General features: G+C 36.7%; 1 protein-coding gene and 1 long non-coding RNA gene across 3 annotated transcripts in view; one reads left to right on the top strand and one right to left on the bottom strand.

Annotated features, from left to right (window-relative positions):
* Positions 1-2,075: 2,075 nt before the first annotated feature.
* Positions 2,076-24,510, bottom strand: part of LOC126369653 (EGFR adapter protein-like) — a 123,192-nt gene continuing 100,757 nt past the window's right edge. For both annotated transcript variants that reach the window (XM_050014202.1, XM_050014203.1), the window contains 6 exons: positions 9,687-9,772; positions 9,127-9,354; positions 7,567-7,734; positions 7,045-7,192; positions 5,750-5,917; positions 2,076-5,474 (listed from right to left, as the gene is read on the bottom strand). In XM_050014202.1, the coding sequence (XP_049870159.1) occupies positions 5,259-5,474; positions 5,750-5,917; positions 7,045-7,192; positions 7,567-7,734; positions 9,127-9,354; positions 9,687-9,772 (1,014 nt within the window). In that variant the 3' untranslated portion in view covers positions 2,076-5,258. The remainder of the gene's footprint in view (positions 5,475-5,749; positions 5,918-7,044; positions 7,193-7,566; positions 7,735-9,126; positions 9,355-9,686; positions 9,773-24,510) is intronic.
* Positions 22,086-23,511, top strand: LOC126369750 (uncharacterized). The gene is made up of 2 exons (XR_007566763.1): positions 22,086-22,604; positions 23,334-23,511. It is a non-coding gene; the product is annotated as an uncharacterized LOC126369750 (long non-coding RNA).

The following is a 24,510-nucleotide window of genomic DNA, read 5'->3' as shown; positions in this document are numbered from 1 at the left end:
TGATAGTTCGGCTTTTACACGCTAGATGGCGTTAGAACAATGAAACAAAATATTATTTTATTTTTATTAAGTATATTTATTTTAACAAAAGAACTGCGATATTAATTAGTTTGATGATATTATTGTTTGTCTTATATCAGTGATGAAATTACAAATAAATTACAATGTGAATCCGTACATTGCTTTAGTTTTTTTCAAGCACAGCTGATCTGGTGTACAAAACAGTTTTTATTTTTACATTGACTTTAGAGGTTCGTAAATTATGCCGTCCTTCACTTACGATATGTGCAAAAAAGAGATAGAGCTGGTTTTACAACTGTCCAACAAAATAAATGTTGAATTGCTATGCCAGGAACGGCGCAATGTTATTATAAAGCTTGTATGATGAATCTTTTAATTTGGAAATGCTGGATATATTATAATAGGCACTTCTTTCTACGATATTATTGAATGTATCGCGTATTGCGACCAATACCAATTATTTAATAATGAAAAAATAAATAATCCAGATTCTTTGCATTTACCTATTGGTAGATAGGTACTAATTACTTAATGTTTGATGATGATTAGTCATATTTGCCTACTTGACAGTTGTAACAATAAAATAAGAAATATGTCGCATATGGTAATTTATGTTTTTGCGATAATTATCCAATAGTTTTTTTTTATTAAGATCAATTTTATATATTTTATTTTTACAAAATAAGAATGCGATATTTTATCTGTGAACTTATTACAAGACTCGGAACACGGGCGGCCATGATTGAGCTTCGTGTGACGTCACAAGGCTTTTTGGCGGGAAACGGGAACGGGAAAGTTTCTTTCTTCATTGATTAATCTAAATAATTAATACGAAGTGGTGTTTTGTGGTTAATGATCGCATGAAGTTAGTCGGAAGACATTCGCGAGTGTTTATGCGGACTTTTGAGTTAATTCGTTTGGGGTTCGGAGTAGGAGTCTACTCCGAGGGTGGGGGCTTAGGTTTCATCATCATCACCTTTCATCATTTCATTAATCATTAAGAAAAAAAATACGTAAGACATGGCTGAATGGGCATAGTTCCCTTTGCCTTACCCTTCGGGGAAAACAAAAAAAAAGTGACGTCACAACTATCTGTCATTTTTTTTTTTTGTTTTGGTTTTCCCCGAAGGGTAAGGCAAAGGGAACTATGCCCATACAGCCATGTCTGACGTATTTTTTTTCTTGATGATTAATGAAATGATGAAAGGTGATGATGATGAAACCTAAGCCCCCACCCTCGGAGTAGACTCCTACTCCGAACCCCAAACGAATTAACTCAAAAGTCCGCATAAACTTTTGAGTTATGAAGCGGCTTCCTGACACGAAGCGAAAATAGGCAGATACACTTTGTTTATTGAATACTCCAATATAATAACACTCGCGAATGTCTTCCGACTAACTTAATGCGATCATTAACCACAAAACACCACTTCGTATTAATTATTTAGATTACTCAATGAAGAAAGCAACTGTCCCGTTCCCGTTTCCCGCCAAAAAGCCCAACTATCTGTCAGGTTTCAAGTTATACTGTTTGACAGTTTCTGGCTTTTTTGGCGGGAAACGGGAACGGGACAGTTGCTTTCTTCATTGAATAATCTAAATAATTAATACGAAGTGGTGTTTTGTGGTTGATGATCGCATTAAGTTAGTCGGAAGACATTCGCGAGTGTTATTATATTGGAGTATTCAATAAACAAAGTGTATCTGCCTATTTTCGCTTCGTGTCAAGAAGCCGCTTCATAACTCGAAAGTTTATGCGGACTTTCGAGTTAATTCGTTTGGGGTTCGGAGTAGGAGTCTACTCCGAGGGTGGGGGCTTAGGTTTCATCATCATCACCTTTCATCATTTCATTAATCATCAAGAAAAAAAATACGTAAGACATGGCTGTATGGGCATAGTTCCCTTTGCCTTACCCTTCGGGGAAAACCGAAACAAATTGACAGTTTCTTTGTTTGTTGAAATGTGACGTCACTGGGCAAAATGTCACATGACCAACCGTTTAAGCGAGTTTAAAATAATTAAAGAAAAATATGTTTTTTTTTTCTATTGTACTTATTAAGTTTTTCGAGTAAATAAAATATATTAAGAGGTATAAAAAAGCGTCTTTTATTTTTAAAATACGTATCCGAAAACTGTCAAGTAGTCAATTGCATAAGTTTACAAAGTTTTGTAGGTACCTATGTAACTTACGTATTGTAGATAATATTCCAGATGGTCATTCTTCAACGTGAGATTGTTATTTTCTCTGGTAGATATTACATGAAATATGAACTTAATACTCGTTATATAGTTTTTTCTTTAATTAAATATAATCATTTATAAAACATATTTTTAAAAAATCTACCCGAGAAATAATTATAGCTATCTTGTTTTGAAGAATAATCCAGATATTTTGGGTTTTTTTCTGTTTCCGTAGAAACGTGAAACTGTTTTCAAAAAGTCTACATTAATTAGTCAACTCTGAAAATTACAACAGTCTGTTTTACAACTTAGTCAAATGAGATACTTTTTACGAAACCTCAAAACTGACAGACAATCAATAAAAACGGTCAAGAATAGTTCTCAAAAAATAAAATAAAAAATGTGAGTTCAAAAAATTTAGGACATCTTAAACTGGGTTCTATTTCTATGTTAGCATTTTACAATTTATCTTTGACCCAGTGAAAGTCTTGAAGAAAGAATTTGCTCAAACCAATTCACATTTCTTGTCGAGAAACACAGTGTCCAGTTATATTTAGTCCATAAGTTTTCGTAGATGAATAATTATTATACTTTAAATGAGAAAATTCGCCTATCAACAAAATGAGAAATAACTTACACAAAATAAAACAATTCTCGCACTATGAGGAATTTTCCAGGCTACATTCCTCAAAAACAATATAGATGGCGCTGTGCAGTTTTTCCTTAGTCTATAATTTTACTTTCATGGATAACAGACATATTATGCGACTTTTATCTTTGTTTTTGGGTATAAATGATGACTCTCTTTATTACACAGACTAAATTACATCTCCCACCCATTATTATTCTGAACAAAACAAAGACAAGCGATATAGGTAGTAACATAATTCTATACGTCATCATCACCAGCCCATTAACGTCCCCACTGCTGGGGCACGGGCCTTCCCTATGGATAGATAGGGAGATCGGGCCTTAAGCCACCACGCGGGCCCAGTGCGGATTGGTGGTTATTAACGACTGCTAATGCAGCCGGGACCAACGGCTTAACGTGCTTTCCGAAGCACGGAGGAGCTCGAAATGAAGTTTTTTTTTTGTGGTCACCCATCCTATGACCGGCCTTTGCGAAAGTTGTTTAACTTCAACAATCGCAGCCCGAGCGCATTGACCGTTGCGCCACCGAGCTCCTCAATTCTATACGTAATGTGATCCAAATATCAAACAAAAAATATTTTTATGTACCTATGCTTCATCCATTACATTGTACTTTGGACTAATTATATAGCCGAATAATGAGAAAATGGCCCCGATTCCTGCAGACACCGCCTAATTTTATTTTAAGTTATATCCGTCATTTTCATATCCGTCGAAAAGGAAAGGGACGGATGATTCACAGCTCTTAATTTTAGGAAGAATGAGTAAATTAATGTGTCGGGTTATTGACTGACGTAAAATTTTTAGACGGTTGGTTTAGATTTGTGCTTAAAATTGACGTGTGTTTCATAAATTTTATGCTTGTCGATTACCCGTCCCTTTCCTTTTCGGCGGATAAGAAAATGACAGATATAACTTAAAATAAAATTAGATGGTATTTACAGGAATTAGCACCAATAGGTAATTAATTATCATGCTAAACCTGTACAACGTGATCTGTATTGTTTTTGATGAACGTAGCATGTAAAACCCTTATTCCTTCTTACTTAAAAAAAACTAAAATTATGACACAAAATTTCTATTCTCTCATATACACGTTTTATAATACAATATAATATTTTACATTTCTTTCGACCTAGTTGATTATTATCACAATTATTATATATAAACGCGATTATCTTTAACAGTAACTAGACAACATACAATAATTTAATGACTTTTAACGATGACTATTTTTTTCTTTCGATACATATAAAATGACTAATTTCGTATTGATATTTTTCAACAATATTTTTTAACATTTTAAGCGATCATTCACATGGTCATCGATTTCACAGCATGCGCCATATTATAAGCAAATTAAAAAGTCTAAAAAAATGTAGATAAGTATATTATTTGCTACTCCTTCTACTTAAACATTTGTCTATCACGTACTTGCTGCATTCAGTCTAAGAAAAATATTACAAAATAACATTTAATTCAACCATAAACTCCATATTTGTTCAGCTTAGGCCGGAATCCCACCAAATCATCGGAAAAAAAATCATGAGTTTAATGATGAAAGTTTATCTTTTAAGATAAACAAAATAGATAGAAAGAGACAGTTGAGTTTTATTTCACATGACAATAATAACCAGAAATATCGAAATGTTTAATTTGATATGCAGTTTTTTAAACAATGAATTTTTGATCACGATGCATTTAATTTTTCAGGGACATTGTATTTGTAGGCATATATTTCGTTTTTAATTAATTATGTATTCTATTCACTGAACGTGACGATTTGCATCGTTTATATGTATCGTATCGTTGGATTTTATTTATTTATTCGCAAATAATAATTTATTATTTTTTTATATACTTAAATAAATCTGTATGGAGTCCATCGAAAACGAAAAGCAACATTACACAATTCGAATCGACAAAAAGAACTGATATGCAGAACAAAACTGAAGCATTTACATTCTAAAATGATCAGTCCGTTACCTTCCATAGTTGACCTTTAAGGTTACTCAATGTCCTTGATAGAAATCCAGTGGCGGCCCTAGGGCGGCGCGAACGGTGCGGTCGCACCAGGCGCTGTTTTACGTAGGGCGCCCAAATCAGCCAAGACGGGACCTCCTTGGCTGGCAGCCCCAGATCTAAAGGGGAGTAACTGGATTGGACACACTTGCCTCTTTTTTATTATTAGACCTCTTTGCGGCCACGTAAATATCATTTTTAAAAGATTTAATTAGGTATATTTCGGTGGCCGTAGACTAAACGAAAATAACTGTATTTTAAGGGGAGCCAATGTGAGGTCTCGCGTCACCTAGGGCCGCCTCTGTAGAAATCATTATCATTTCGTCACTTTAACACTTCACTGGCCGTGTCCAAGCGTCACTGGTATCAATAGTATGATACATTACACGTCAAGTTGTGTCAAAAAATTAGGCATGTGGTGGGGGGTTGAGTGAGGGGCCACGGCGTCTATGTCCGCGTGGTCGCGCCGCCGAGTGGCGCGTGCGCTGCCCCCATTCGTGGCGGTTCTAGCAAGGCGTAGCGGGACAGGCAGAAGCTCGGGCATCACGCTATGATGCGTCACTAGGGCTGTCAGCGATGTAAACTCCTTTGTGAAGCCCTGAAAGAAAATGATAACTTGTTAGATTCGAAAGATATTCTCATTTACTGAAAAAGGTTTTACTCAAACGGCCAGTCATGAGACAGTCATGAGACATAGACAGTCATGAGTTTATATTGTTAATGAGTTAAAATGGCTATAGATAACATTTTACATGTAGATATTTATTTATATGAAAATAATTTAATTTGTTTCATCTTATCTTTACACAATTACAAATTGGAATACAAGCATCCACTTAAAACCTTAAGTTTGAAAATTCAACACACTCTTACCTTAATCTTATAGCCTTTAGGCGTGCGAAGTATAAGATAGTGCGCAATGCCCGACGGCTGAAAATCTTTGGGCACGCGCACGGAAAGCGCATAACACGCAGGCTGTGTCGTACTCCCTCGCACTAAGAACGCGCCAACTGCTTGTCCACTTAGCACTTCCAGAGCAATCTGGAATGAAACAGGAGTTACCACGATCATTGGGTCTATTAAATAAAAATTAACACGGTAATTTTAACGATTCTGACGACATTATGTCGTTTTGTCGATTGCTGCTAATATGTGAACCCAAATAATTCATATCGTTCTGTCAAAATCCAAAAAAATGACGTGGCACGCATGATAGGGAAAAAACAAATTTATCAATTTCCACAAAATTTATTGAAACGATCGATAATTTTATCACGTTACGCATGTCAGCCCTGCAGAATGTTCGTCACAAAAACAAAATTTTGTTTTTGTGACGAAAAAAAATAAAATTAAAATTAAAAAATCATTAATCATCAATTATTAAAATTATCGATCGTTTCAATAAATTTTCGTCGGAAAATGATGATATCACTAACACAGTTGGCTCGACCATAATGCATTACAGACGGCGATATGGGTCACCACCAATCACGTTGGTTTAACATAAAGCTCGGTAAGGCTTGGGTACTTAGTTCATCTTGCGATGGATGTACCTTTGACTATCCGAAATGGAATATAGTCGTGGGATACGTACTCCAAGGTTACTCTTATCCTTCTTTTTTCTTTTTTTTTTTAAAGGAAGAATTGTTAATGGTTCTGTTTTGCTTATTATTAGGTATTCTGTGTGTACTATTTATATAAGTAGGTATATATGTTAGGTTATGTATACAAGGTTAGGTATATATTATATTTGTTGGTAAGTTGTATGTATAGTTTGTACCCGCAATCTTTCAATTTTTTTTACATTTTTCCTCACCTTATGGTTGTCTGGAAGAAATCGCTTTAAGCGATAAGGCCGCCATTTGCCATGTACTTAGTTAAGAGACTTTTTGTAATTCAAAGTTCAAAGTGCTTTATTTGTAAGAATATAGGTAAGTACAAAAAAAATGTAAATGTAAAAAAATGTAATTATTTCTTTTTATTTTGGTGGTCTGGATAGAGCTCGCACAGAACCGAGATACTTGGAAAGATATGGGGGAGGCCTTTGCTCAGCAGTGGGATCATATAGGCTAATAATAATAATAATAGGCCCGAGATATGAAAAAGACATACAAATAATAATAATAATTTTGGTGCAATAAAGTGTATTTGTATTGTATTGTACGTACCTCTCTAGGAATACCCTGTTGGAACCAAGGAGCCTGTCGCAGTTCAGGCTCGACTCGAGGGTTGTTGTTGCCGGAGCACTGTGAGATACCACACGAGGAGCCCCCAGAGGACGATGACGTGCCTCGACTACACGTCGCCGATGGCGGACTGAAACAGAAAAAGTACAGAATAATTAAAACAATTATTTTGTATTATTATAATAATAATGAGCCGTCGTAGCCCAGTTGGTAGAACGCTTGCCCCACTAAACCAATGATTGTCGAATTTGTTTTCGAATTCATGTTTATATCATAAATTATTATCACGTGCTCAACGGTGAAAGAAAACGTCGTGAGGAAACCCACATTCCCGAGAAATGCATTTTGCGGGGGTATGTGACCTAACCTGCTGGATTTCCCTTGCGGGTTGGAAGGTCGGTCAGGCAGTCGCTTCTGTAAAAACCGGACCTGTCAAATCTTCAGGTTAGGTAAGCGGACCCTGTGAAAAAAGATTAAGACAAACAGGGGGTTTTTTGCACTCACCAACTCTTGAAATTGTTGCACTGTCGGAAGTCAGTGTCGATGTCATTCTGCAGGTTGTTCTGTACGTGTCGACGTGGAGTCTCCCGGTTCGATTCCCTGGTCCGCGCCTCTGCTTCTGATGCCTCATTGATGTAACCGCCATTCAAGCAGAGAGGCACGTTTGTTGGGCTGAAATAGATAGTATTTATATTAAAGTCGAGGAGCTCGGTGGCGCAGCGGTAAACGCGCTCGGTCTGTGATTGTTGAAGTTACGCAACTTTCGCAAAGGCCGATCATAGGATGGGTGACCACAAAAAAAAGTTTTCACCTCGAGCTCCTCCGTGCTTCGGAAGGCACGTTAAGCCGTCGGTCCCGGCTAAACGCCCGTAACCGCTATTGGACTGGGCAGAGCGACAAGTAACCAGAAGACAACTTGCAGCCACTTATGATAGAATCCAACTCGATTCTGCAACCGTTCTCGACTCCCGACTCTGCTGGTGAAACGGAATTAAATGTATCGTCCTGACGACGAATAGTCTAATGGCGAAACGGTCGCAAGAGAACGGTTGCAGAATCATACAACTCACGCGCCTTTTTCAAAAATCACATTCTAACATAATTTTCTTCAACAAAATCTCGATTTCTTTTATTAATTTCAATCCTGGCGAAAATTAAAACATACAAAACATAAGCTCACGACTATATCCCAATTGGGGCAACTTTCGCAAAGGCCGGTCATAGGATGGGTGACCACAAAAAAAAAGTTTTCATCTCGAGCTCCTCCGTGCTACGGAAGGCACGTTAAGCCGTTGGTCCCGGCGGCATTAGCAGTCGTTAATAACCACCAATCCACACCGGGCCCGCGTGGTGGTTTATGGCCCGATCTCCCTATCCATCCATAGGAAAGGCCCGTGCCCCAGCAGTGGGGACGTTAATGGGCTGGTGATGATGATGATATTAAAGAAGTATCAGAGACAAGCAATGCTCGCGACGACGACGACGACCCGGTTGACCGAGAATTGAAAACTCTCGGCATGTCAAGGGAGTGGAAATGTGTTATTCGAGCGCTACATCCCAACAGGAGATAAAATGATTAGAAAAAAAGAAGAAGTTATAAAGGACAACACCACCATTGTTGAATAGTCTATAGACTGAATTACACCAGGGTTGATGAGGCTCGTATTCCACCTCATAACCCACGCGATAAGAAGAAGATTTTATTTTTTACTGCTACCGAATCACTGCTGACTCTCATAACATAACACAGGTGTACCTAGCATGCGAATCACAAGCAATACTTAGGGCTTAAAACAAGTGAAAGTATTTATGTTTTTTGAATTATTGTTTGGTAAACATTCATGTAAATAAATTCAAATTGAAATTCAAAAATATCTTTATTCAGTAGGTAACATAGTTACACTTTGAATCGTCAATTTTTACATAACTAACGTCTCATCCGCCTAAAACTACTACAGCTTCTTACAACCTGTATAGCCGGGGAAAAGAAGCTACAAGAAAACCTCGGCACAGAGCCCTAGAATAGAATACAAATATACTTAAAAAATCTCAATAAAAACTTACGTGGTAGGAGTATCAGCGACAAGCGGCGTAGAGTCGTCATCGGAGGGGTTGAGGAGAGCCCCGCTGAAGCCGAGAGCCAGTCTCCTCATGAGCGGGGCTCTCTCCCCCAACCGCCGGTAGCTCCCCGCTCCCCCTTGAATCTCCGTGGGCGAACTGTCTTCCGAACTGCTCGGACTCGGCTCGTTCACTAACTTTGACGCGCCCATTTTGTCGCATTTCTGCGGGGACCTGGAATTTTCGGCGTGTTTTTTTTTATTCTGGCGTTATAGGCTTCACAATACTGGCACCACAAAAGATCAGAGAGGTTAAAAATGCCACATGGAAGTAATTCATCTAAGAAAGCAATATTCCAATTTGACAGTTGCGTATCTAATAGTAAGCGCACAATGCAAACAAATGTCAAAGAGCAATATTTCTGTTTTAGACGAATTGCTTCGATAAGGCCTTAAATTTTTACCTATCCCTTTCCTTTTCGGCGGAGAAGAAAATGACAAGTATAACTTAAAATAAAATTAGGGAGTGTTGGCTGGCAGCATACTTAAATATAAAATAAAACTTACAAACAACGTGGATAGTGATGCGTCAAGCCTGGCAGTGACTCCGGCGGTCGCACCGCGCCGCAATCTGCACTGCTCAACTCCTTACTCTGAAATTAAGCAAAACAAACTACTTAATTAACATTAAAATACGACAACCAAACACAAACAAAACGAGGCACAAGAAACAGAAAAAACGGAGCCGATACTGGCTGAATAAACTTAAATTTTATTTAAAATTCGTTTCAAAACTCTTAATTATACTGCCCTTCACTTACGAGTCCTTGAAAGAGATAGAGCTGAATAGGTTGATTTGATTATTGTACATATAATATTTGATTAGTAAATAATAACAAACGGAACAAATAAAACAGTCCTTAATAATTTGGAAAAACAACACCGAAGGGATAGGTTGAGGTGTATGGTACATCAACTCAACTATAACAACCCCCCTTAGCAATAATAATGCTATTAACCAGCACAATTCTAAGAAACCACGTGATATCAGTCACCTATGATCCAAACATGAATTCAAACTCATAAAGTCGAGTCAGTGGTTAACAGCCCGAGCCGGGATTTGAACCAGGGACACTACGATGAAGGTAATGCGTTCTCCGAACAGGGGGGTTAAAATGTTGCTATTTGACATTTGTTTGCATTGCGCACTTACTTTTATATGCGCAAATGTCAAATTGCAACATTGCTTTCTTAGATGAATTTCTTCGACGTGGCCATTTTAACCCCCAAAACTATCACGGATACATTTTTTGAAAAACTACCTAATAATAACGAAAAGAGAAACAAGAAGTAATCAAAGATAAAAGGTACAAATGCTCCATTAGCTCGAAATCGTCCATCAATGTGTTCACCATATTTGGAATGGAATGTAAGTTACGACTCTAAATCCGTCGACAACTGTTCTGTGGAATGTAAAGACATCTGACACAGTATAGACATACCCCGGACACTTATTCAAAGAACCTCGTTTCACACAGACCTACACATTGACGTTATCGTACACGCGCATCTGTGTGGGTGATGACTGACGCCCATACGATTGAAGACTAAAGTAAAACCCGATGGGAGGGAGTTGCCGTTCTATTACTCCTTATTCTATGGTATTGATAAACAAGCAGTTACTAACTTCATACTCATTACATACATAACGGCATCCCTGGTCCAGTGCTTGACCGATGGGCTCACGATGCGGATCTCCGGATTCGAATCCCGAACATCACAAAAATCACGTTGTTGTCCCTAGTTTGGTAAGGACATTGCAAGCCAACATACATACATACATAAACTCACGCCTATTTCCCACCGGGGTAAGCAGAGACTATAGAATTCTCTCGAGTCTCGAGATAACGATGTATGTAAGTTTTGACTCACTAAGATCCGAATCCATCCATCCAATAGCAGGTACTTACTTAATGTCCGACAAAGTATTGTTTGACAGAGTCCCCCTAACGGGAATCAATTTTAGTACTTACTTCCTAAGTAGAGGTATCATTCTTGTATTGATCTTATACTGATTGTTGAAAACTCTTTACATGCATGCATTTTTTTCTTTTGTTTTTTATTTTTATTTTCTTTTTTATTTTGTTTATTTTTTTATACTCGTTCACAAACTCACGCTAGTAATTTCTAACGGGGTAGGCAGAGCTACAAGTAATCAAAGACAACCTTAAGCCACTATTGATACGAAGTCCTAAGATGGATATGATGAGCCTTGTTAGAGTCTACATGTCAGAAATTAAACAATCCCTCTGTCGGATTTTATGATAATCCTGGGAAGTGAAGCAGCTGAACATCATCTCCTAGCATTATACCGTTTTTCACAGGGTCCGCTTACCTAACCTGAAGATTTGACAGGTTCGGTTTTTTACAGAAGCGACTGCCAGTCTGACCTTCCAACCTGCGAAGGGAAATCCAGCCCAATACAGGTCACATACCTGACCAGGACGAGAAGCAGCTGAACGTGTTTATGTTACTGTTGCCAGAACAGCATTAAAAATACGTTTATTTTTAGAAGTACGATTACAATTTCCAGTGTTGGGGTTTCTTTTAAGTAACCAAGGTACTTGTAGTAGAAACCCCGCTTTTCCTATGGTGAACAAAATATAGATTATAAAGGTAATTACTGATTACAATATTCAAGCCCAAGCATAGAAGGCAAGAGTGAATAAGCACTTTCTAGGTAAGCATGTTCCACCGTTGACCACATATCGTCAGTTACCATTACCATCAGGTGAAATAGTGGTCATATCTCATCCATACCCCATACGTTAAGAAGAAGATAGAAGTGAGAGAACTTTTCATACAAAATACAGTTACCCACAAAAACAGCGTAAAATTTCCACAAAATATAAGCCGAGATAAGTCCCACACGACACGACACCTACATTCGAACTGTCGTGTGAGAGAGACGGCCAACTGTCATCATCAATCATACGGAGACAAAAAGCAAAAAACTAATTCGCGTCCGCCTCCGCGACAAAAACCCAATTCGAATTTAAAATGGTTCCGATGCGCGGTAGAGATATAAAAACCACATTTCTGACCGCAAAAACTGTATTGCATAATATCACGAGTTGAGGTATTTGGAAAAGGTGAAAGTATATAGCTATACGTATGGTAAGCCTTTAAGCATAAGAAAAAGAAGGAAACTCTACATTACGTATCACTTTAGCTATTTAGCTTTAGCTTTTTGTAAATATGTAGACGTTACATGAGCCACGTCAGGGACCTTTGGCGGCTCAATAATAACCCTGACACCAGGATAGATGAGGTTGCTATTCCACCTCAAAAGCCACACGATAAGAAGAACTTTAGCTATTATCTGAAAAATACGTAATTTTAAAAAAATACCACTCCAAAATCTGTCTAATGAAAAGTAAGAAATACATAATATTTTGTTGAATAGAAATCAAATCAAATACATTGCACAGAACACAATGTTACAATCTAAATTCTGAAGTTCTCAGGTTGCCCTCTTGCCTTTATTTAAAAACTTGATTTCTTTGGCTGGTTTTGTCGTTTTCTGTTTAAAATTTTGATAAATTATAATAGGTACGTAGTACATATTTAGTTTACTTTTTCTTCTCCTGGCTTCCGCGGTCATTGACGAATATTGTGATTATTTTTACTTATAATTTCATAAAATACTTACTTTTCACTAGACGTGCTTGTATGAAGCGATTGATGAATGTGGAGGAAGCAAGAGAAGTGTGTCAGGATCGAAGCAAATAGAATTCTATAGTCTCTGCTTACCCCGGTGGGAAATAGGGGTGAGTTTATGTATGTATGTATGTTCACTAGACACTGAATAAGACTTGACAAATTTCCTAATAACTTTATGGAAGGGAAGATGAGAATGAATATAAGGAAGGCCAAGAGCTAAGGCGTTGTAACTTATAAAGTAGTCAAAAAATTCGCTCTGGACGAAGACAAAATTAAGCCCTTTAAATAACAAAGAGGATAGTCTTCAAAGGTCACGTCTTAAGCCAATTGAGTGACGTCACATGTATTGTTTCTCCATCGCATTGCAGATCCCTGCGCAATGCGATCGGTCCCCAAAGCGATTTGCCGCACAGTACGCGTAAAATGAGCGAATGAAATATTCAGAACAGATTCGCTATAAAATCTCCCGAAGTCAAACTGACGACGAACTTCGCCGGAGCGATGTAAGTTTTATGAAGTTCGGAAAAAGTTGAGGTTCCGTAACTTTTGTGTAGCGAGCTGGCTTGGAATTAGTTGGGGGGACGCTTAAGTCTTATATGGCGCCGTTGGCGACCAGGTAAAGACTTGCGAATGGCGCTTGGCAGAAGCTGGTTGCCAATACAACGGATTTGTTTGTTTGATGTCAGCGCCATCTCTTATCGGATAGCGGAACCACAAAAGATAACATAATATAAGAAGATAGCGGAAATTGGTGCTAATTTCTGCAGACACGATCTAATTTTATTTTAAGTTATACCAGTCATTTCATAAGGACGAGTAAATTTATGGAGCACATGTAAATTTGAGGCAGAAATCTAAAACAACCCTCTAAAAATTGTACATTGGTCTATACCCCGACAGAATTAGATTGACGGCACACGTCAAACAGGTTGCATACCAGCGAGATACCTATTTGATTCGCCCGGGTTATTCATTAATTGACAGAGTGATTCAAGAGGAAGGTTTATATGTATAATAACATCCATTAAATAGTGGAGGAATACTGTTATTTTCGGGGTTTTTAATGTGATGTCGTAAATAATTTATTTTTTTCCTCAGCATTGCACCCGAGCGAAGCCGGGGCGGGTCGCTAGTGAAAGATAAAGTAACTTCGTTGAAGAAAATTACATCAGAACGAGATGTGTCACAAAGGCGGTATAGCAACAGATAAGATAAATTGTAGTCATAAGTTTTAACCGGATTGAAATTAATTAAAAGAAATCGAGGATTTGTTCAGTCGTTTACATGAGTTTAACTTTACAGCGACGATATGAAGAAGTTCTCATAGCTTTAGAAATCCTAGACTCAACTCTCACAAATCCCAAAACAAAACAACGCATACCTATGACATTGACAGTCGACGCCCACGCAACCATAAATACAGAAGCCTATAATTTTTGTTAAGCAACATTCTGGAGTGAATATAAACTGTGATGGGTAGATAAATCGTACCATCGCGTGTTTAACAGCAATACTGAAATAAAATAATCCTAGTGAATTCTATTGTTATCTCTATAGGGCGCTGTAGAAGTAAAACTGTACGTTTCTGTAGAAATTAACTGCTGCTACGCACGTACGGGTAAAAAAAAGAATTGTGTTTGAATTAGAATTGGTATTCTAATGAGACTGATAGTTTTAAGTAAACTGGTTTATTTAAATAAGGAAGTCTAATCTAAATATAACTTGGACACTGACACAGAAAGACAGAGAAAGATTCGAGACTTTTGAAATGTGATGCTGGAGGAGGATGGAAAGAATAAGAGAAAGGTTTACTAATGAGGAAGTGCTAGTAAGAGTAAGGGAAAAAGCAAATGTTGAGAGTTATTGAGGAGAGAAGAGGCAAGATGATTGGGCACTTAATAAGACACGACGAATTTATTAAAAATATTATGAGTACAAGAGAAGCTACAAGGAAAGAGAGGAAGGGGAAGACTAAGAATAGCTTTCATTGAACAGATTAAAGAGAAAGTGAACGTCGTATCTTATAAGGAAGTGAAAGAATTGGCCCTTGATAGACAAGAACGGAAAGTGCTATACGAACAAGAGCGTGTGAAAAGAAATAAAACGACTAGGGCCCTGTGCTGAGGGTTTTCTTGCAACTCTTAGTTGTGAGAAACTGTAGTAGTTTTAGACGGAAGAGATGTTCGTTATGTTGAAATTGACGATTTCAAGTGTAAAGATATTTTTGAATTTGAATATATCTTATCTCCTTATATATGTCCCGTATGAGTCAGATATCCTCGATTTTAAAAAAAAAAAACAAACTTGTTGGAAAAGATCCGAGGATCTTTTTCACATCTTTTCACATTGCGGGCATGTGAGCACACGCTAACGTAATAGTCGAGATAAATGTGCTAGTGAAAACAACCCCTTATTTACTAAACAAGTTAGGTCTAGTCAATTGCTATTCGGGTCGGATTTGTCGTCTACATTTTATCCAGTCCATTTCCCCTATCTAACGAGTTTATGTCTAACGAGATTGTTTTTACGAATATTGTACAGACCTGTAACAATTTTAACTAGATTTTAGACTTATTTGTAACATAATAAGGTTCATATATCATAGGCGTGTAATTCCTAAAAGGGGGTAACGCCACGTAATCAGAAGAAAAGCTTCTGACAATTTTGATACGAAGTCAAGGGATGGATAATAAAAATTAATTATAATAATTATCGTCAGAAATATAGAGCCGTGGTAGCCCAGTTGGTAGAATGCTTGCCTCTCACTTTGAGGTCGCAGGTTCGAATCCAGCACAGGCCTAAACCAATGATTGTTGAATTTGTTTTTAGTGCCTATGTTGAACCTTATGGTGACTACCACTCATATAAATCTATCCTATGTCATGCCCGGGACTATTTATCGTATCACAAAAGCTGTGGCGTTGGCTTAACTCATTTTGCATTTTTTGTCAGGAACAGTTCTACGAGACCAGACCAGACCTTTGAGTGTCGCAAAACCCGGATTTCGGTAGATATGGAAACCGTCAAATCGTCTATAGGTATACAGCGTCGGCGAAATATCTTACCCTATCTAACCCCTATCTGGTTCCGGCATTAGGGTGGGACCCAATATCGGTTATCGGCAGAATAGTGGGTTAGAAAAAACGTTTCCATTGCTCCAAGAGCCGGCTTATGGCTTGGAAATACCGAACGAGAGGCAATCAGACACAGGCACGTTTCCAATCGATATAGCTGCCGGTTTAGAAATGCGTTGCTATACGCCTAATAGAAAAGGGTCCGTAATATTTCATAATAAGCTGAATAAAGGATCAATATCTACTACCTATTTTCATAAATTGCATACTTACCTTCGATTCAGAAAGTGTAGGTTATTTTAACATCATCATCATCATCATCAGCCCATTAACGTCCCCCCTGCTCGGTCACGGGCCTTCCCTACGGATGGGTAGGGAGATCGGGCCTTAAACCATCACGCGGGCCCAGTGGGGATTGATGGTTATTAACGACTGCTAATGCAGCTGGGACCAACGGCTTAACGTGCCTTCCGAAGCACGGAGGAGCTCGAGATGAAACTTTTTTTTGTGGTCACCCATCCAATGACCGGCCTTTGCGAAAGTTGCTTTACTTCAACAATCGCAGACCGAGCGCGTTAACCGCTGCGCCACCGAGCTCCTCATATAACCCACTATTACTAGCCCATTTGATCCCACTACTGGGCAAACGCCTCTAGCTTTTCTATGGACAAAAATACCTATAAGCCCATTAATATTATACAACAAATAATATTATAATACGGTGGTTACCAACTAGTCAAATCAGTTACTTTTTACTAAACGTCAAAACACGAAATTACTATGGAATTTGTATGAAAAAGCAACCTGTGACGTCATAGAAAAACGTGAGAAAATGTCGCATTTATTATTACATTTTTTTTTCAGTTAAATATAATAAAGAAAACATTTTTGTCCCCTTTATTTTGTCTTTAGTCTTTATTTATTAATCAGAATTTCATTCACCTAGGAAACTACCCAATTGGCCATGCTCGGTTTTTGTAAAAGTACAGAAAGCTGAAAACCATTTCGAGATAAATGAATTTGAAACAACTCCCTATATTTACTTTTTTTTATTTTTCAGATCTGATTTTGATTTTGATTCTGATTTTGCTGATCCCTTATCACCATAAGGTTCATCATATCCAGCTTACGACATCGTATCAACAGTGGCTGCAAGTTGTCTTTGATTACTTGTGGCTCTGCCCACCCCATTAGGGATTACGGGCGTGAGTTTATGTTATTTTTCAGTATTTTTGAAGATATTTTATTAAAATGATTGACCTTTATTTGACCTTTGTAACAAGATGTATAAAAATATGCCTTTGCCTGCTTACAAAAAGTTCATTTATGACAAGTGGTATTGATAGTTGACACAAGTTGTTGATGAGGTTATATTCAAATTATTCAACAAGCTATTCTGTTTCTGTCTGTATTCTTTATTGCGATGGCGACTAGAACAGCTAATTTCGAAAAAGCCGACTCTCGTAATTTACCGCGAGTGAACAACGTCATGATTTTAGAGTTTATGACCAACTCCAGCAACCACAATATTTCGGAGATCAGAGGAGCGAAAGCTCTTATGTAAGTGTTATAATTATACCTAGTTGCTCATAAAAATACATACATAATTGTGATTTATTGCTGTAATTTTTATATGTAATTTAAATATGTAATTAGGTACACATAAAGTAACGTTTCAACAAGTTTCATCTGAGTTTGGCGAGATGGACTGAATTGGACTGACAATCACTGACAGTTCAGTATTGAACTGACAGTATTGATATTGACGCTTTTTTTTGTAGGCAAAGGCATTTTTTAATTCTTGCTTTAGTGACGTCACCAAGGGTGAAATTTTAAGTGTTTCTAAAAAATAGATAGGATTGATAAAACACAAAAATATCGAAATTGGTTCCTTAAAATGGACTATATTTTCAAAATAAATTATAAAACAAATACATAAAAAAATCGTAGCATGGCCAATTATGATAAAAATCGATTTTTTTTCAAATAACCCATAACAGTCCTCTTTACACACATTTACGAACACAACCTAAAATAATACTCTGGTTTTTACAGCATAGTCTATCGAACCGCCATAAGTCAAGTATCCCTAATCGAACGGAGGTTCCCCACATTTTAGGCCTACGATATGTTCTGCAAAGTACCCCTAAACACGAAATCCGTGCTTGTAAACTGTAAGCTTGACTTTATGAACAATACGACCTTTAACACGCCAAAATCGACCTCCCGGATAAGGTTAATTGTACACTTTTACGATTATTTACGACATTACGATTGTGAAAAAGAAATGTGCGTTAATTGGTCTTTTTACACGAATTTCATCTAGCTTAACTCGAGTTGTAAAATAACAATTCATAAAGTGAATATAACTAATAAATAACTTAGGTACCTACCATGGAGTAACTAAAATACATAGGTACTTACGTAAAACAGGGAGTTCCTTCTAAAATGTATGGAAAGGACCACACTATGTACCCACTTACCTACTTGTTAAGTATCTGGTGTCTATTGAAGTTGCTATACAGAAATACGAAAGTCTGATTTTACTGTACTAGTTGATACCTATGAAATAGGTACGTGAATTATTTTGTACCCTGCTCCAAAAAAAGTTTTTCTTTCCATTTGTAATAAGATTTGGTGCTTTGTTTTGTGGTAAAGGGCTTTTTTTTATTTATATAAAAGTAACTAACTAACTATGAATCCATAATCAATTTAATCTAGGATAACAAAGACAAACTTTTGCATTTTCTCACCCAAACACTTTAGGACCCCGATACCGACCCCACCGGCGTGGTCCACGTTTTCCCTCAATCAGCGCTTATCGCTATCGACCCACTAGGGTCGATTAATATTTTTTCCTCCCAGACGACGCCCTGAGCCAATTGGGCACCCTCAGGCCTGTTGTCTTAAACTTTGTACCGGGTGAGAGCCTTCACAGCGCTACGCATTCGTCCGGCCAAGTAGTTAATGCACTTTGCGGCAAATCTACAATAAGTCACGTCAAAAAAAAAGCATTTTCTTATAGTATCATATGGCATGAACCATCCCTCTATATTTCTTTGAAAACTTTCAGCGTACTTAATAACTTTTGTGGAAGTGGCAGTTTGACCTTAAACGAAGTCCGTGTACCTTTTTTATTTTTATGAGAAATGCCACGGCGTACTCCTCCCCCGACTTCGCCCTTACACACTTAGGTACTTATAATTCATCGTTCATGACATTTGTAGCCTGCTATTTTTCGGCGAACTTAAGCAATTCACCCACTGTTAACCAGACTAGCGACTTAGACGATTAGTGAGTGAGTTACACAATAGGCTGGGTTCCAACTAGTAAGAATCAGTTATTTTTTTACTAAACGCCAACACATGAAATTACTGTGGAATTTGTATGAAAAAGCACACTGTGATGTCATAGAAAAACGTGATAAAGTGTCGGACTTATTATTACGTTTTACTTGATTAAAATTCGTAAATAAGTTAAATCAAAAAACAGAAAATTTATATTTTTCGTTAGTTTTAGATCTGACTTTATTTAGTAATCAGAATTTCATAATTTATCTTAAACCTAGTACATAACCCTATTGACTTTATTACATTCTTTCGTAGCTATCCTCATCAAGTTTGTGTTATAAATAAGCTCTACGTGTCGCCAAAACATTTGTGTGGGTCGTGCGTACGGTCACGAGCATTAATATGAATACACTTTGGTACCATGTGACATTAACTTTTTTGACAAATTGCACTGTAAGTCTCACTAAATGTCAAATATGTTAGTGCGACAGAGTCCTAAAGTGGGTACATTATATTGCTCATGACTGTACCCTATAGTCGTGTTTGTCACTATCACCAGTATTTAGTAACCAACCTGACTTTGTGCGTGGTTTGATACTAGGCAAAGTTTTTTTTTTAATTACACAAAATTATTACGTGAGCATACCACATGCGGTTTTCACACACAAAATTTTCTTTCTGATGTTTTCATAAGTTTTATGTTTATAAACATAATGGTGTTAATTCCTGTGTGAATAAAGTGCTATTTTCGACACTCTTCTCTACAAGATGACTACTCGACTCGACTCCCCTCCAGTGGGGAAGGTACCTAATGTCGCCCACGCTTGTTGTAATTAAACTCGGATAGCGCCATCTATATTTTAAATTTAGCACTAAAACGTGCGGCAGTTAATTTTAATTTACAGCGAGAATGCGTTCAATTCGCTATAACTCTATGGCGTATGCCTATAAAAGCGAAATAAAAGCAGTATGTTGGTGGCATATGAAAGTATTTAGAGATTTATTGCTGTGCTAGGATATTCATTCGGTTTTATGTGTAGCCATAGAAAAACCCGACTACAGAAAAATCGCGATCTGAAAAGTATGAAAATTTTTTTCTGCGATTTTTTTACGTACAAACAATAAAATAATGTACAGACACATAATTGGAAATAGCGGCCAAACACATAACCCGTCTTTTGTTTAGTCACAGTCTGATAAAAATAGTAGTACCTATGTTACTGTTTCCCGATAGGCAAGTATTCTGGATTTGGAAATAAAAACAAAGAACTGGTCCGGTTGTTTTTCTGCTAACGTTGCACACATGTCAAATACTTAAAAATGAACTTTACTTAAAATGAACTCTACATTTTTCCAATGTTTGCAATGTTACTCAAATGTTTGTCTAATCGCACCCCCCGTGGAAAAACGCAGTAAGTGGACTAGCGACATTTTTTTTTTATTGCACCATTCAATTCAGCGTACACGAATACACCTTCTCACAAATTTTCATCAAGATATCAGTAAAAATGAAGAAATTATTACAAAAGCAATGAAATTGTGCAACATTGATAAAAATATTTTTTCCCCCATAATAAGAAAGTAAGTATAAATACGTGATTTTTTTTTGGTATTTTCCCATATAGTAAAGTCATAATAACACTTACTTCGATTTTACACGAAAGTTTTTTAGGATGGTCGAGTCGTAAGTAAACGTACTGACATGTTTCACGACATTATACGTCACGACATGTACGTCTAGTTACTTCGTTATTCCACGAATGTTTTAGCGTTACTATTTGTTGTAACTCCAGCTACTTGCCTATTCTGCGAATCTTTTAGTGTAACGGTTTGGTGTAAATATAATCACGTAGTTTTTTCCAAGCAAGGTTTGATATTACTATTACGTTATTTCATTTATCTTCATTTTTCGATGATATATTTTACACTATACTCTTCGTAAATATGAATACAACTCTTTTAAAGACAATAATTTGAATCATTTGTCGTGTTATTCTAATTACCTGCAAATATAGACTACTTATTAATGTCCTAAGTAAATATACTTACTTATCACTAGCGTAAATCCCTATGTTTTATTTGGTTACTGTACTTACGCCGTGCCAGCGGCGGCGGGCTGCACACTCAAAGAGAGGTATTAGAAGGATATTAGAGAGGTATTACATCTATCCACCAATTTTTCGTCAATCTCGACTTTTTATTCAACCAAAAATCGACCCTATTATTACTGTACTGTGATCGTTATTTGTAGGGTCGTATGCTGATTGTGGTTTTACCACGGTAAAACCAAGATCACCTATAGACAAAATTATTGCCGACGAAGTTTATAAAAAACGACCTTATTATTATTGCACTGTGATCGTTATTTGTAGAGTGAAAGCTGATTGTCTATTTGTGATCGTAGTTTTACCACGGTATTCCGTCAGTCAGCATACGGCCCTATAAATAACGATCGCATTGTAGTAATAATAAGGTCGATTTTTGTTAGAATAAAAAGTCATGATTGACGAGTGTTGGATAGATGTAATAATTATCTCTCTATTTAATTTGTTCATGGTGGCTACTCGAAGCGTGCATATCTTTGTGTGGAAGTAAAAAACCCAAGGATTATACGTATGCTCAACTTGGACAAAATCGAAGATGGTGAGTTATTATTTACTTATAAATAGACTAGCTAGATTTTAGGTACCTACCTTACCTACTTAGTATATTACTATTTATTAGACTATTAATATTATTACCTACCTACCTGACGACCTACTTGACGTAAGTTGGTTTGGTTAATGCGTGATGATGATTGCACTGCTCTGTACTAATTATTAAAGTAAACTAAGCATGCCTATGTGCTTATTCGGTGCTTTTAATCTATAAACTAACTACCTATTTAAATTGGGGTGTGCCGTTTTTGTACATTCGCTATCACCTGGCATAGCACCTGGTATATGAATAAAATAAAGATATTTGAACAAAAAACTGTTACGTGATCAACTGTAGTATTTCGGCTTGGTTGTGAATTATCTACCTAGGTATATAAGTTAACTTTTGCAAAAACACCCTTGATTTTGTTGTTATTTGTGCGCTTGAGTTTGATACACATTTTATTATTAACGCATTGGTACTAACCTTCTATTTAATACCTAAATAACGATAAAATATCTAGGTTTGTGTCTAATTTTTAGGGTGATTTGGTAATGGGTCCTTTTTATTGCTTAACGTCTATTATGTACCTACCTACAAACAATGTATTTAAACCATTATGTTCCAATTAACAGATTCCACTAATACTGCATCCCAATCCAGTACAACCCAGTGGAAGAATGACCAGAAATGCAAAAATATTTCAAGAAACTATGGGATATCTTCTCGTCGTAGTCAACATGAGACACATTCTCTTGAAGGTTCGTATGTACCTATCCGTATCCTACTAAAGTTCTTCTCTCGTGTGGGTTGAGACAATAATTGACTGACCTCATCAACCCTGGTATCAGGGTTACTACTGAGCCGCTATAGGTCCATGACATGCCTCATGTAACGACGACATACCTGCATACTTAATTAAGCCGCAACCGACTGCCTAACGTGCCCTCCGACGCACAGATCATCTTACTTTTGGGCAAAAAAATAATATTATTACCATTTCTGATTTACGACTTGGCCGGGAAGCTAAGCAGCTGAAAACGTTCCATGTTTTGTATGCCGAAATATCCTTTCAGTATTTGTATTCTAGATTGATATAGGTATTTACCTACTAACCTGGAAGCGGCGCGTGGTAAAGTTTCTCTGAAATAGTCAGTGCCTGTGTATTTATGGTATAATTATTCTGTCATTTTCCTCTTATCATAACAACCACAGATATATTTTTGATTTGCTTAATGTAGTTTTTTCTAGAGTTATCTCCTATGCAAACCAACTGGCTTTTATGGGGTTTTAGCCAAGTTGCAAACGATTAAGTACGTAAAACGACAGTGACAGACCTTATGTCAATCACATACATTTTTATCACTGACACTGTCGCTTTTCGGATACGTTGGAAAATTGGCTCATCTCTAAGCTTACTATAATGGTTGTTTTTCTTTTTAGTAATTTATTATCATACTTAATAGTTTTTTATATTTTGTCATTTGCAGGTTCTACCGAAAAGCAAAGAGGGGGTGATCGGAAAGGAGCAAAATGTTCAAGAAAACACTTAATGACTAACTGTAATAACTGAAAATGAAGGTTTTTCTAATAAAGGCAAGTGCCATACCGTATTAATATATTTTGTGATTATGCATGTATTAATTAATAAACGTTTTAAAATTAAAAGTTGGATTTTAATTACAAATAGAAATAACTCCCTGAAAACTAAAAACCCATGCGGGTCAAACGGCTTTCGGCACAGCTAGTAAATAAATATTTTTTTTTAATACAAATTAGAATAAACACTTAATTTAACACTGATTTTATTTGTTTCAATATACAGGGTGGCCCAAAAGTTCACGTTCAAAATGAAAAATTTGATGGAGGGGCTCATTAGCTACCAGAAACACCCCCGTGTATGTTCAGCGATTATTTACGGTTTAGGAGATATGACCCATTTTACACCTTTTTCTTGATTTTCTATCTTACTTCAGAAATCATCATTTTGTCGCTATCCCTTTCTTAATAATTCTAATTTTTTCTTTCTAATTTCTAATTATTTTGCTTCATAACTATGCCTAAGTATGTGTATCGCTAGGTGAAAAAATAAAAACAATCGAATGAAAGATAAAAAAGTCATTGGAAGTTGGAAGTCAAAGTGAGAATTCGTCTAAAATTGTTACAGTTGTAAGTCTTCGCCGAAGAATAATAAACACATGAGATTTTCATAAACCCTGAAAGTGTTTTTAAAAACTGCTCCATTTAAGCTTTTAGACACATCCAAAAAAGTACCCTTAATAGGGGCATAAAACTAAGTAATTAGCCCTCAAAAATTGCAAGACAGACAGATTTTATTTTAGCATCTTATAGTATGAATCACCAACAGTGTTTGGGGATAACTTTTTCCTTCATTACAATATGAATACCAAAAGTGAATGCAAGTTTTGTCTTCAGACTGTTGCTATGTCAACCCTGTTAGCGATTATGAGCGTGATTTTTTTTATTGAAAATGTGTCTTTGACCACAAAGGTATTTAAAGGTTGTTAAAGAACAACGTTAGAAAGAAGCAGCTACCTACATTGTATGAGAATGTAAATTTTTCCTTCAAATCTGTCTATCTTGCAATCTTTGAGGTCTAATTATTTAGTTTATTGCTTCTATTAAAGGTACTTTTTTTGATGTGTC

Source organism: Pectinophora gossypiella, chromosome 9 (genome assembly GCF_024362695.1).
Source record: "Pectinophora gossypiella chromosome 9, ilPecGoss1.1, whole genome shotgun sequence".
NCBI classification, from domain to species: domain Eukaryota; kingdom Metazoa; phylum Arthropoda; class Insecta; order Lepidoptera; family Gelechiidae; genus Pectinophora; species Pectinophora gossypiella.
This window is presented reverse-complemented; position numbering and strand designations above follow the sequence as displayed.